Below are 15,054 nucleotides of genomic sequence, written 5' to 3' on the forward strand. Positions count from 1 at the left end.
ATACTGTATTTCCAAATAAGATCATATTCTGAGGTTCTGGATGAACATGAACTTCTGGGGACACAATTCAACTCAGTACATTCCCCCTGTTACCACATGCGGCCAAAGGAGATCAACTTTAGTGATCCTCCAAACTCTAAGGGCAGACTTGTGCAAAATTGTGTTTAATTTCCAGAGCAGCAAGGAAATCATTGCTTTTCAAAACATTGTGTATGTAGATCCTTCCTTTTTTTTTGGAAACCGAGAGAGACTATGCTATTTCTTTTTATTCCCTATAGCCTTCTAGCTAAACTTTATACTTTTTAATACAGATGAGCCTATGGATCATTTCCACCTATTTCCTCTGTTTTCAATGTCTGTGATTTGCCCACTTACCATTCACAGATTACCATTGACCAGTGAAAACATGTGGGAACTGTGGCAGGATAGAAGGCCCATTCATGGTCAATGTCTTATATCTTTTTTGACTGATTACTATCCTAATTAGTTTTTTAAAATAGTCATTTTCCCTCACCATATCAATGAAAAATTAAGTTATGAAAGCAAAAATATTTTGTTGGAAATGGCCTCAGGAGGTGCAGGGCTGACTTATTTTCCTAACATTGATTTTCACAAATCTTGACTGTTCCTAGGCTGCTCTTACTGGGCTATACCCATCCTTGAGGCTTCTACCAGTTCTCTTCTGAGCTCTCTCTCCCCATTCATGTTCTCAGTGTTGTGCAAGGCATGTAGCAGTGTATATAGAGTGGAGGTCAACTGCAGCAGGTTGGGGTTGGTGGAAATAAATGGTCCATGAAAACTGGATTTAATTTAGATCTACAATTACTATTGTGTTTAACTTAGATCTACAATTACATGGCATGGATTTATAAAGCTTCTACATGCTCCCTAGATAAAACATGTTAAGGCTTAGATAGGTCATAGGGTTTTATGATTTGGCTCTGGGTTGCACAAAAATTTGACAAAAGCTTATCAATCTAGCATGAGTGAGAATTTTTATGTGTGGTATTGGTGGCGATGGTGTACTTTAATGGTTCTGGAAGGGGGTTGTCCCATATACTTTGGGGGAGAACTTTAATGAGGAGCTTTGTATACCCCAATTTCTGTGTTTTGCCTTCTCTTGCATTATTCTTTGTTTAATGTTTTAGGTGATGAAGCCAACCCTTGCAAGTTTCAGGCCTGTAATGAATTTTCGGAGTGTCTGGTCAACCCCTGGAGTGGAGAAGCAAAGTGCAGATGCTTCCCTGGATACCTGAGTGTGGAAGAACGGCCCTGTCAGAGTCTCTGTGACCTACAGCCTGACTTCTGCTTGAATGATGGAAAGTGTGACATTATGCCTGGGCACGGGGCTATTTGTAGGTATGTTGTAGTTACAGATTTTGGCTTCAGAGGCTATAAATATTTCCTCTAAAGAAAAGGGGCCTGCATCTATAATTTTAGGATACTTACTATAGTATGCATTATAGAAGTTATATCTAGGCAATAGATGGGAGCCATCTAACTGTCATGTGAGGATGAGTCGTTTAACAGGCCTGAATTCCAATTCAGTAATTTATGCTGTTAGGGAACTATAAAAAAAAACTATCTAAATATGTCCTACTGGCTGGGTGTGGTGGCTCATGCCTGTAATCCCAGCACTTTGGGAGGCCGAGGTGGTTGGATCACCTGAGGTCAGGAGATCGAGACCATCCTGGCCAACATGGTGAAACCCCATCTCTACTAAAAATACAAAAATTAGCTGGATGTGGTGGCAGGCACCTGTAATCCCAGCTATTTGGGAGGCTGAGGCAGAAGAATTGCTTGAACCCGGGACGCAGAGGTTGCAGTGAGCTGAGATCGTGCCACTGCACTCCAGCCTGGGCAACAAGATTGAAACTCCATCTCAAAAAAGAAAAGAAAAAGTCCTACTGAGTACTTGGAGCAGATGGAGATCTTTGTATTATAGTTTTTAATGGTGATGATAAGGAAACTGGCGTTCAAATGAGGTTTAGGCATAACATCATGCTCCTCTATATCTGAAAGTGAAAATGAGTTTTATTGTTATACCTGAATTATATTTTTAAAGGTTTTGGGCCCCTCTTATTCCTACTTAGTATTCATTCAAAGATAAAGAAAAAATAGTATTTATTTAAAGTTTTCAAAGTGGTGACAACAATATTTTTCTTTAAGTACATCTGAGATCCATTTTCTAAAGGTATAACCAATGAGAAGATGAGCAGATTCAGTTAGCCTAACTGTCATCTGCCCACTCCCCCTAAACAAAGTCAAACAAATCAACTTTCCAACCACACACAACCAAAGCTGCGTGATTGAAGAGGAGAGGATGCTGAGAATAAGGAGGAAAAACACAAAGTAGAGGACAGTTTGCAAAGTCAAAATGGGCAAATGTTGTCATAGATGCCAGAAACAGGAAATAAGTAGAAATAATCCAGACTCTTCTATATGAAGAAGTATGAAGTTTATAAGGAGAAAAACAGTCTCTTCATGTCCAGAGAAATTAATATTACCTAGAAAAGCAGTGATTTCCTCCTGTAGCTCGGAGGAAATTCAAACCAATGGCAAAGAAGTTAAAAACTTTGAAAAATATTAGACGAATGTGTAACTAAAATGACCAATGCAGGGAAGTGCTTAAAGGAGCTGATGGAGCTGAAAGCCAAGTTTCGAGAACTACGTGAAGAATACAGGAGCCTCAGTAGCCGATGCGATCAACTGGAAGAAAGGGTATCAGTGATGGAAGATGAAATGAATGAAATGAAGCAAGAAGGGAAGTTTAGAGAAAAAAGAATAAAAAGAAATGAACAAAGCCTCCAAGAAATATGGGACTATGTGAGAAGACCAAACCTACGTCTGATTGGTGTACCTGAAAGAGACGGGGAGAATGGAACCAAGTTGGAAAACACTCTGCAAGATATTATCCAGGAGAACTTCCCCAATCTAGCAAGGCAGGCCAACATTCAGATTCAGGAAATACAGAGAACGCCACAAAGATACTCCTCGAGAAGAGCAACCCCAAGATATATAATTGTCGGATTCAACAAAGTTGAAATGAAGGAAAAAATGTTAAGGGCGGCCAGAGAGAAAGGTTGGGTTACCCACAAAGGGAAGCCCATCAGACTAACAGCTGATCTCTCAGCAGAAACTCTTCAAGCCAGAAGAGAGTGAGGGCCAATATTCAACATTCTTAAAGAAAAGAATTTTCAACCCAGAATTTCCTATCCAGCCAAACTAAGCTTCATAAGTGAAAGAGAAATAAAATACTTTACAGACAAGCAAATGCTGAGAGATTTTGTCACCACCAGGCCTGCCCTAAAAGAGCTCCTGAAGGAAGCTCTAAACATGGAAGGGAACAACTGGTACCAGCCACTGCAAAAACATGCCAAATTGTAAAGACCATTGAGGCTAGGAAGAAACTGCATCAACTAGCGAGCAAAATAACCAGCTAACATCATAATGACAGGATCAGATTCACACATAACAATATTAAGTTTAAATGTAAATGGGCTAAATGCTGCAAATAAAAGACACAGACTGGCAAATTGGATAAGGAGTCAAGACCCATCAGTGTGCTGTATTCAGGAAACCCATCTCACGTGCAGAGACACACATAGACTCAAAATAACAGAATGGAGGAAGATCTACCAAGCAAATGGAAAACAAAAAAAAGGCAGGGGTTGCAATCCTAGTCTCTGATAAAATAGACTTTAAACCAACAAAGATCAAAAGAGACAAAGAAGACCATTACATAACGGTAAAGGGATCAATTCAGCAAGAAGAGCTAACTATCCTAAATATATATGCACCCAATACAGGAGCAGCCAGATTCATAAAGCAAGTCCTGAGTGACCTACAAAGAGACTTAGACTCCCACACAATAATAATGGCAGATTTTAACACCCCACTGTCAACATTAGACAGATCAATGAGACAGAAAGTTAACAAGGATACAAAGGAATTGAACTCAGTTCTGCACCAAGCAGACCTAATAGACATCTACAGAACTCTCCACCCCAAATCAACAGAATATACATTTTTTTCAGCACCACACCATAGCTATTCCAAAATTGACCACATAGTTGGAAGTAAAGCTCTCCTCAGCAAATGTAAAAGAACAGAAATTATAACAAACTGTCTCTCAGACCACAGTGCAATCAAACCAGAACTCAGGATTAAGAAACTTACTCAAAACCGCTCAACTACATGGAAACTGAACAACCTGCTCCTGAATGACTACTGGGTACATAACGAAATGAAGGCAGAAATAAAGATGTTCTTTGAAACCAACGAGAACAAAGACACAACATACCAGAATTTCTGGGACACACTCAAAGCAGTGTGTAGAGAGAAATTTATAGCACTAAATGCCCACAAGAGAAAGCAGGAAAGATCCAAAATTGACACCCTAACATCACAATTAAAAGAACTAGAAAAGCAAGAGCAAACACATTCAAAAGCTAGCAGAAGGCTAGAAATAACTAAAATCAGAGCAGAACTGAAGGAAATAGAGACACAAAAAACCCTTCAAAAAATTAATGAATCCAGGAGCTGGTTTTTTGAAAAGATCAACTAAATTGATAGACTGCCAGCAAGACTGATAAAGAAGAAAAGAGAGAAGAATCAAATAGATGCAATAAAAAATGATAAAGAGGATATCACCACCGATCCCACAGAAATACAATCTACCATCAGAGAATACTACAAACACCTCTATGCAAATAAACTAGAAAATCTAGAAGAAATGGACAAATTTCTCGACAAATACACCCTCCCAAGACTAAACCAGGAAGAAATTGAATCTCTGAATAGACCAATAACAGGCTCTGAAATTGTGGCAATAATCAATAGCTTACCAACCAAAAAGAGTCCAGGACCTGATGGATTCACAGCCGAACTCTACCAGAGGTACAAGGAGGAACTGGTACCATTCCTTCTGAAACTATTCCAATCAATAGAAAAAGAGGGAATCCTCCCTAACACATTTTATGAGGCCAGCATCATCCTGATACCAAAGCCTGGCAGAGACACAACCAAAAAAGAGAATTTCAGACCAATATCCTTGATGAACATGGATGCAAAAATCCTCAATAAAATACTGGCAAACCGAATCCAGCAGCACATCAAAAAGCTTATGCACCATGATCAAGTGGGCTTCATCCCTGGGATGCAAGGCTGGTTCAACATATGCAAATCAATAAATGTAATCCAGCATATAAACAGAACCAAAGACAAAAACCACGTGATTATCTCAATAGATGCAGAAAAGGCCTTTGACAAAATTCAACAACACTTCATGCTAAAAACTCTCAATAAATTAGATATTGATGGGACATATCTCAAAATAATAAGAGCTATCTATGACAAACCCACAGCAATATCATACTGAATGGGCAAAAACTGGAAGCATTCCCTTTGAAAACTGGCACAAGACAGGGATGCCCTCTCTCACCACTCCTATTAAACATAGTGTTGGAAGTTCTGGCCAGGGCAATCAGGCAGGAGAAGGAAATAAAGGGTATTCAATTAGGAAAAGAGGAAGTCAAATTGTCCCTGTTTGCAGATGACATGATTGTATATCTAGAAAACCCCATTGTCTCAGCCCAAAATCTCCTTAACCTGATAAGCAACTTCAGCAAAGTCTCAGGATACAAAATCAATGTACAAAAATCACAAGCATTCTTGTACACCAATAACAGATAAACAGAGAGCCAAATCATGAGTGAACTCCCATTCACAGTTGCTTCAAAGAGAATAAAATACCTAGGAATCCAACTTACAAGGGATGTGAAGGACCTCTTCAAGGAGAACTACAAACCACTGCTCAATGAAATAAAAGAGGATACAAACAAATGGAAGAACATTCCATGCTCATGGGTTGGAAGAATCAATATTGTGAAAATGGCCATACTGCTCAAGGTAATTTATAGATTCAATGCCATCCCCATCAAGCTACCAATGACTTTCTTCACAGAATTGGAAAAAACTACTTTAAAGTTCATATGGAACCAAAAAGGAGCCTGCATCACCAAGTCAGTCCCAAGCCAAAAGAACAGAGCTGGAAGCATCACGCTACCTGACTTCAAACTGTACTACAAGGCTACAGTAACCAAAACAGCATGGTACTGGTACCACAACAGAGACATAGATCAATGGAACAAAACAGAGCCCTCAGAAATAATGCCACATATCTACAACTATCTGATCTTTGACAAACCTGACAAAAACAGGCAATGAGATAAGGATTCCCTATTTAATAAATGGTGCTGGGAAAACTGGCTAGCCATATGTAGAAAGCTGAAACTAGATCTCTTCCTTACACCTTATACAAAAATTAATTCAAGATGGATTAAAGACTTACAGGTTAGACCTAAACCCATAAAACCCTAGAAGAAAACCTAGGCAATACCATTCAGGACATAGGCATGGGCAAGGACTTCATGTCTAAAACACCAAAAGCAATGGCAACAAAAGCCAAAATTGACAAATGGGATCAAATTAAACTAAAGAGCTTCTGCACAGTGAAAGAAACTACCATCAGAGTGAACAGGCAACCTACAAAATAGGAGAAAATTTTCGCAACCTACTCATCTGACAAAGGGCTAATATCCAGAATCTACAATGAACTCAAACAAATTTGCAAGAAAAAAACAAACAACCCCATCAAAAAGTGGGCAAAGGACATAAACAGACACTTCTCAAAAGAAGACATTTATGCAGCCAGAAAACACATGCAAAAGTGCTCATCATCACTTGCCATCAGAGAAATGCAAATCAAAACCACAATGAGATACCATCTCACACCAGTTAGAATGGCCATCATTAAAAAGTCAGGAAACAACAGGTGCTGGAGAGGATGTGGAGAAACAGGAACACTTTTACACTGTTGGTGGGACTGTAAACTAGTTCAACCATTGTGGAAGTCAGTGTGGCAATTCCTCAGGGATCTAGAACTAGAAATACCATTTGACCCAGCCATCCCATTACTGGGTATATACCCAAAGGACTATAAATCATGCTGCTATAAAGACACATGCACACGTATGTTTATTGTGGCACTATTCACAATAGGAAAGACTTGGAACCAACCCAAATGTCCAACAACGATAAACTGGATTAAGAAAATGTGGCACATATACACCATGGAATACTATGCAGCCATAAAAAATGATGAGTTCACGTCCTCTGTAGGGACATGGATGAAACTGGAAACCATCATTCTCAGTAAACTATCGCAAGGACAAAAAACCAAATACCACATATTCTCACTCATAGGTGGGAATTGAACAATGAGAACACATGGACACAGGAAGGGGAACATCACACTCTGGGGACTGTTGTGGGGTAGTGGGAGGGGGGAGGGACAGCATTAGGAGGTATACCTAATGCTAAATGACGAGTTAATGGGTGCAGCACACCAACATGGCACATGGATACATATGTAACAAACCTGCACATTGTGCCCATGTACCCTAAAACTTAAAGTATAATAATAATATAATAATAATAATAATAATAAAAGAAAAGCAGTGATTTCCTTTCCCTGTGACCTTAGGATTTGAAGGATATCTTTAATGTACTGGAAGGACATGGGGAGTCTGGAGGCCTGGGTTCTAGGCCCAGTTCTGTAGCAGACTAATTGTATGGCCTAATGCCAGTCACTTTCCTTCCTAGCCTTGTTTTTTGGTTATCTATAAATAAGGATGTTAAGTAGAATAATTTCCTTAAACCTATTTAGCTTTTTATTCAGTTTTTTTTCAAACAGTCATTGAGGACCTACTAGGTCTGTGCTGGGCTTTATGCACTGCCTTAAATTGTATGATCTTTTAACATGTCTATTCAACTCTTTATGGAGCTTCACCTGGTCAGCATTTATTTCTCTACTTTTCTCTAGTCCCTCAGAAGGTTCTGCTGTTAATTGTCAGTGTGAGCAGAGTGATTCAGATATCGGACTTGGTGACTGTTGGTTGCAGGTGCCGGGTGGGTGAGAACTGGTGGTACCGAGGCAAGCACTGTGAGGAATTTGTGTCTGAGCCGGTGATCATAGGCATCACTATTGCCTCCGTGGTTGGACTTCTTGTCATCTTTTCTGCTATCATCTACTTCTTCATCAGGACTCTTCAAGCACACCATGACAGGAGCCAAAGAGAGAGGCCCTTCAGGTAAATAAGGAAAAGAGCTCTGTAATGGAATACAATGTTCCATTTACACATTTATTTAGTACTTACCAGGTGCCAAATATTGGACAAGGAGCTGGGTGGGTGGAAGAGAGCTATGAATTTGAATAAACACATGGTCCTTGTCCTCAAAGGGGTGTCAAATTGAAGAAAAACAGAAGTAGCACTAAGAATAAGATGCTAAGGAGCCTAGATGAGGTATAAATACGTTTTGCCTGGGGAAAGAGGCTTAAAAGTTTTAATGATGGCTGTGGTAATTTGCTGGAGAGAAAGAGTAGACATTTGCTACTTTTGGGCTGGGATGCTTTCTAGCTGGTTGAATGATCATGAGCAAAGTCAGGGAGGCATGCGTGAACTTCAAGGCTCATTGAAGGAAAGGCATGGTTGAGTGTGGCCAGAATGCCTATTTCATGGCCAGAAAGAATTTGGAGAAGCAATGTTGGAGATGAGATAGAAGAGGTGAATTTCCCTTCAGGGAGGACCAGATCTGTTACAACTTGCTCCTCTTTGGCTCATACTAGTGGTAATAAGCCAGATTTTAAATCTAGATAAGGGTCTGTCAATAAATGAATTCTCATTCTCTGTTTGGTTAAGTGTTGCTTCATTGATGGGGAAATAAAACCTGGTCCATTTGCTGGACTAAGGATTCAAGGATCATAATCACACATTGTACTTTGCTTCTGTGCGTCTGAAGTCTGTAAGAGGTACAACTTGAGGTCTAGTTTACCTTCCCTCACCATCAACTTGGCTAAGTCCTGGAGCACCTGGGACATACCTCCATCATTGTTATTGTACTTCTTATTGTGTCTGACTTTTCATTAGACTGTAACCTCATCCAGGGCAGAGATAAAAGATTATTTGTGTCAGCAGTGTGTAGAACAGTCCTATGCACATAATCAATGCTCGGTAAATATGTGTAGACCTGAGTTGAATTTAATTGAGGCTCTGCTTCCCCTAGACCCTAATATTTGTATTTCAGTCAGATTTGCTGCGTGACTACACACTGATTTTCAATGTGTATAACTCTGGGAATGATGAAGCTACAGTTTATGAAGCACCATCTACTGGCAGACATAGTTTCCAACATTTATGAATGCCAGGTGCTATGGCAAATAAGATGAATGAGACATGGAACAAGTCCACAGGGCACTTGCCATGGATGTGAGGAAATCATAATGATAACACCTGACAAATAATTTTTGAGGTTGATCTAGATGTTTTTCACAGTTATGTCCCACCATTTGTGTAAAGTGCACCTATTTTTCTTCAACAGAAATCTTGTCCCAGGTAAATAGTCTTCCACATAGTTGAGCATCCAAACAAGAGCCTGAATCAATCATATCTTTCTTTTAGTGGCTCCAGCAGGCAGCCTGACAGCCTCTCATCCATTGAGAATGCCGTGAAGTACAACCCCGTGTATGAAAGTCACAGGGCTGGATGTGAGAAGTATGAGGGACCCTATCCTCAGCATCCCTTCTACAGCTCTGCTAGCAGAGACATGATTGGTGGGCTGAGCAGAGAAGAAATCAGACAGATGTATGAGAGCAGTGAGCTTTCCAGAGAGGTGGGAAACTTTGTGTTTATGTTGCTGTACTGTTGCTGTTGCAGCTACTGCTGGTGTGTGTGTTGGGGGGGGAGGGTGGTGGCAGGTGGGAGTGAGTATGAGTGTATGCGTGCATGCACATAGACTTTAAGAAAGTGTAAAAAAAATTTAGTAATTGGTTTTTACCTCATATCTCCTAGTCAGTATGATATGCACAGAGTATTAAATTCTAAGCGGTACCTTATTTCCCACCCAATGGCGCTTTTTTTTTATTATTATTAACTGGTACTCTCTCCTTCCTCCCTTTCTTCCTTAGAAATATGTCTGATTTAGAGCAGGACATGTAATATCCAGAGTAGTGTATGTAGATCCTTCCATTTTCTGAAAGTGCACACTCCTGCACTTCTTTCTTATAGCACACTCCTGAATAGCCCAGAATGTAATAATTCCTTATGAAAATTAGAACCCCTTTTAAAAGGCTGTTGAGGTTTTTCTAATGCAATGTGTGGCCTATTGTTTCTTTTTTGTTTAAGGAAATTCAAGAGAGAATGAGAGTTTTGGAACTGTATGCCAATGATCCTGAGTTTGCAGCTTTTGTGAGAGAGCAACAAGTGTAAGCTTTTGAAACAGCCCCCCACCCCGACCTACAGACTTAACAGTTTGCTCTAGAGTAATGTCTCACACCTGAGTGAGCACATAATTTCCTATCCATGTGACAGGAGTCTCAGTGATAACCAACATTTGTTGAGTTCTTCAAAGTTTATGCATGTCCAGGCAGATTATCTCATTTCTTCCTTATAAGGGCTTTGTAAATTGAGTGTTTCTTATTTGAGAAAAGGAAATCTTGGAGACATGAAGGGACTTACTTAAGATGACAGTGATAGCCAGTGGCAGAGAAGATTTAAAACTAAGATACTGTCTGTTTTGGACTAGAGACACCTGGACTACACATAGTCTTTTCATATTTTCTCTCTTGTTATCATAGATCTCACTAGTGATCTGATTGATCTGATGCCATAAAATATTTTTCATAGATAGTTCCTTTGAAGAACATTTGAGTAGCCATAAGTCCTCACATATTTCAACATATTCTTTCAATTCTATCATTGTAGATACTTTTCAGTATGCTTTGAATTACAAACCTCATTAAACTGTATCTCTTGCCTCTATCAAGTTTATCTTAATTTTCCCATTTGCTTTTCTCAGGATGCATTTTGGGCAAATGTCTGTAATTTTTTTCTTTGTTCCCACGATCCATAACTAGACATAGGTTACAAAATAAACTATCTTGAAAAGAGGCCATAATGAGCATTACCTGAGTATATTGGGTAGGATTACAGTTTGGTATTGATATTTGGTCCTAGTGTTGCCTTCGTGGAAGTGTTTGTCCATGGAGGGCCAGATAGGTATCTTCTGGCTTGGCTTTTAGAAGAGAAAAATCAGAGCAATTCATGCATGCTTATACAAGAAATTAAGGAAGGGTCACAATAACACCCATGGCCCTGAGTGGAACCCCTGCCCCTTTACTCAAAATTCTTTTTCTCTGATAGGTAGCTCCTTTGCTCGTGGTTCCTCTGTAAGAGAAGGGACAAACTGATAACTGAGGAAACTGAGAAAGATGCTTTTCTAATTCCGTGTGCATGGTAGAGATAACTCTAAAAATCTCTGAACATCTGACTTGGCTCCTAGGAGGTGCTGCCAGTTTTGCTGAATGCACCAGAGCAATATCACCAGGTGTCTGCCTTTTAAACCAGAGAATCCATTCATCTCTGCATCTTCAGCCAGCAGATGACCCACGGCTCCACTTCAGCAGTATCCAATAGAAAGAACATGAATGTTTCGACCCTTTAAAAGCCGCTCAAAGCTACCTGCCTGAATGTGTTCGCTGAATTAAAAATGCATCTTTTCTAGGCTAAGACATCCAAAGGAAGGATTCAGGAGAGCCTTATAGGAATAGGCAAATTGACTACATGTTTCTGTTTCTTCTGGTGCACTGTCTAACATTAAAATACACAGAAAGAGTCTATGAAACAAAGAAGATTTGAACTAGAAGACCCTGTGAGACAAAAGAAAGTCCACACAGGCTCTGTAACCTTAGGAGGTTCACAGAAGGAATAAGACATCAGAAAGATGTCAGGCACATAAGCCAAACAGCATCTCCAGTTTTCACTTAGTTTCAGAGTTTTCATCTATCAGGTAGCCCAAAAAATGTTAATGGATTTGATTCAGGATTAAAGCATCACATGGTCTTTGTAGAGTGGATTAAAAATTTTTTTTAGCACAGAACAGAATAACTTTCCTTCAAATAAAGAAAAAAATAGAAAGTATTCATGATTTTAGGAGTATAGCTTAGTGATGTATGACAATAATTGCATTTTATTACATTCTTGCTTTTTTTACTGAATTGCTCTTTGTGTTTTCACGGCAGGGAAGAGCTTTAACCAAAACTCCTGTTCTGAAACTGATTAGAAGCCTGGAGAAGATGGAGATTACCTGTTACTTATGTCATATAAGTAACCTGGATTTTAAACACTGTTGGAAGAAGAGTTTTCTATGAAAAAATTAAATATAGGGCACACTGTTTTTTTTCAGCTTAAGTTTTTAGAACGTAGTAAGAGATGTTACTATTTTTATTTCTATAAAGACTGAAAGCTGTGTTCAAATAAATTGAAAACTACGTAAACTCTGGAAAGTATTCTACAAGAAAAAGCTGGACCTAGGAGTTAGGGCTGCAGTTGCTGTTTGCTTCTGAATCATTGGGGGTGTCTCCTAAGAACTGTGCCTCGGGTTTCTCAATAGGAAAATAAGGTGAGACTCTTACATGGAGAAGTCTGGCTTAGTAAGGGAATATTTTGGAGCATATTTGTTATGGTTGGGTAGAAGGGGAAACCTTTGAAATAGTCTTAATGGATAGTTTATAATCAGGCATTCATCTAAATAAAATTCTTTCTTTCTTTTTGATCAAACTGCTAAAGAAAAAGCAAATTTTTTGCTGCAGGATAGAATTAGGGTTGTATTTTTATGCTTCTATCAGTGTTTTTCATTTCCTGAGCATATTAATCAAGACCACATTATTGTTATGTTAACTATGTTAATATCCTTTTTTTTTTTAGTTTTCAGGAAGAATGCATATATATATATGCATATAAAGTTTAGAAGATTCCATTTAATATAAAGACAAATTTAATCACATGGGCAGGGAGGGAGTGAGTGTCGGGTCAAGACCCCAGTGCTGAGAGTGTATTTTGTTTCTTGATTGCTGGACTGAGGTTCCCTGATTGCTTCTGAAATCTAAAGATGTCTTGGGCAAATCCTGTCTCTCCTCTAGTTCCTGGTGTACTAATTTGGAAAACAGCACTTAACTACCTCACATAATATAGATTATCTCATTTTCATTGCTTCTCCTTTGTGTAATACTTCCTGTCTAAATTAACTCCTGCTTATACAAAACAGGGCAAAGCTTTTATTACAATTAAAATATTTTAAAAACTGAACAGATAGGAAGTCCATACCTTATATAAATTTTGACAGAAAATGGAAATTTTCCTCTTTCCCCCTAGTGTTTTTTTTGAAGGGGTTGCTTTGGAGGGGGAGAAGAGGAGGCCAAAGAATCATCATCATGATATTAAATTGCATATGCAATAGGTTATTATTAATGCAGATACTTTATGCTAGATGTCTTCATGTTTGCCAAAAACAATTCTGAACATTTTGATTTATTTATGACCAGATATAAATAACCAGTATAAACTGACCATAAGATAAAATACTTGGTTCGCTTTTTTTTCTCAACTTGATGACTGCCAATTCTGCGCATTATGAGGACACTGGAAACTAAATACCTGGGCTCGATGCATGCCACAGTAAAGCTAGTGAAAGCCTTGAAGATGGCCAGGTATTTTGCAAAGTATGTATGGATAACAGGTTGTGTGTGTGTGTATGTGTGTGTGTGTGTATGTGTGTGTGTGTGTGTGTGTGTGTGCGCGCGCGCATGCGCGCCCGCGCCATGGTGGCTCCCTTATCCTAGTATTTCCTTTCATTCCCTACTCACATAATGGATCCTGTCACAGTTCAGTATAGGTACACTTTCCACTATTTTATTGAAATGTTCTAGTCTTAATATTGGATAATTAGACACTTTCCACTGGGCCCATTTGAAAAGTAATTGATAATTACCTTTAAGACATTTTAAATGTTAATGATATTTGTCACTACTAAATGCTTAGTTTTATTTATAAAACTTTCAAAGTTTTCTGTTTAAGATTGTAAACTGTTTTGCTATACTACGTGTTAGATGAAAATGTACTTTATCACAAATTAACCTTAGAATGCAACTCTTTGAATATGTGCTTGCTGGAAGAATTCCAGATGGACACAAATCCCTCTAGGGCAGGTCACCAAGTGGAACACTTAGGAGAAGCACAAACTGAGCCAAAGGAGGGTTGTTATTTTCCACAAACTAAGCAGTGAAGTGGGAATTTGGGAATTCTGACACACGTCACATCTCTGATTTCCTTTTGCATGACCTTTTCATGCAAAAGCAAAAAACCTTAGCTCTTCATGAATGTCTGCTCCACACCAATGAAATGGAAGAGTAAAGGAACCCCTCAGCTATCAGGGAAAGAACAGGAGGCCTCAGTTGAGGAATACGACTTTTGTCCTACCTTTGCTGTAGCTGAACCACTGTTGAAAGGCTGAAGAACACAGTTTGCCCAGCAAAGATCCGCTCATGTACAAAGCAAAGCACTAAAGGAGCTATTAGTTTGATGGAAAAATCTACCCTTAAAGAGCTTCTTTTTAAAAGACCCTCCTTGAAGGTGGTTTAATGGCATGTCATCATTTAAAAGTCTTAGGCTGAACTCTCATTTACACTGCACAATTGAGGAATGAAATTTTCTGAGTATTAGAACGTTCTTCTTAACCTAGGAATATAATATTCAATAAGACTATCACCTTATGTGAAAATAATAAAATGCAGTTAGCAATAAAAGTACATGGTAAATAATGATTTTAAAAATGTTATTATAAAAGGTTGTAAGATACTGTGGTGTTTTACAGATGTAGCCTTTATAATTGAATTACATACGCTATCCTTTTTTATGGGTTATGGATAAAGCAGAATTTATTTGATAAATAGGGCTCCATTTTCACCATTGCAATGGTTTAAGGGTGTTTGTTCACGTTTATGTGGCCTGAAGTCCCATTTTTATCATTATTATTATTTGAGATGGAGTCTCGCTCTGTCACCCAGGCTGGAGTGCAATGGGGCGATCTCAGCTCCCGGCAACCTCTGCCTCCTGGGTTCAAGCGATTCTCGAGCTTCAGCTTCCTGAGTAGCTGGGG

General features: G+C 38.9%; 1 protein-coding gene across 1 annotated transcript in view; it reads left to right on the forward strand.

The window, feature by feature from the left end:
• The window catches only part of IMPG2 (interphotoreceptor matrix proteoglycan 2), a 105,793-nt gene extending 93,507 nt beyond the window's left edge, over positions 1-12,286 (forward strand). Inside the window, exons 15-19 of the mRNA XM_032150298.2 lie at positions 1,149-1,359; positions 7,965-8,153; positions 9,522-9,732; positions 10,245-10,324; positions 12,140-12,286. Coding sequence (XP_032006189.1) covers positions 1,149-1,359; positions 7,965-8,153; positions 9,522-9,732; positions 10,245-10,324; positions 12,140-12,152 — 704 coding nt within the window. The 3' untranslated portion in view covers positions 12,153-12,286. The remainder of the gene's footprint in view (positions 1-1,148; positions 1,360-7,964; positions 8,154-9,521; positions 9,733-10,244; positions 10,325-12,139) is intronic.
• Positions 12,287-15,054: the final 2,768 nt, after the last annotated feature.

Source organism: Hylobates moloch, unplaced genomic scaffold (genome assembly GCF_009828535.3).
Source record: "Hylobates moloch isolate HMO894 unplaced genomic scaffold, HMol_V3 SCAFFOLD_4, whole genome shotgun sequence".
Taxonomy (NCBI): domain Eukaryota; kingdom Metazoa; phylum Chordata; class Mammalia; order Primates; family Hylobatidae; genus Hylobates; species Hylobates moloch.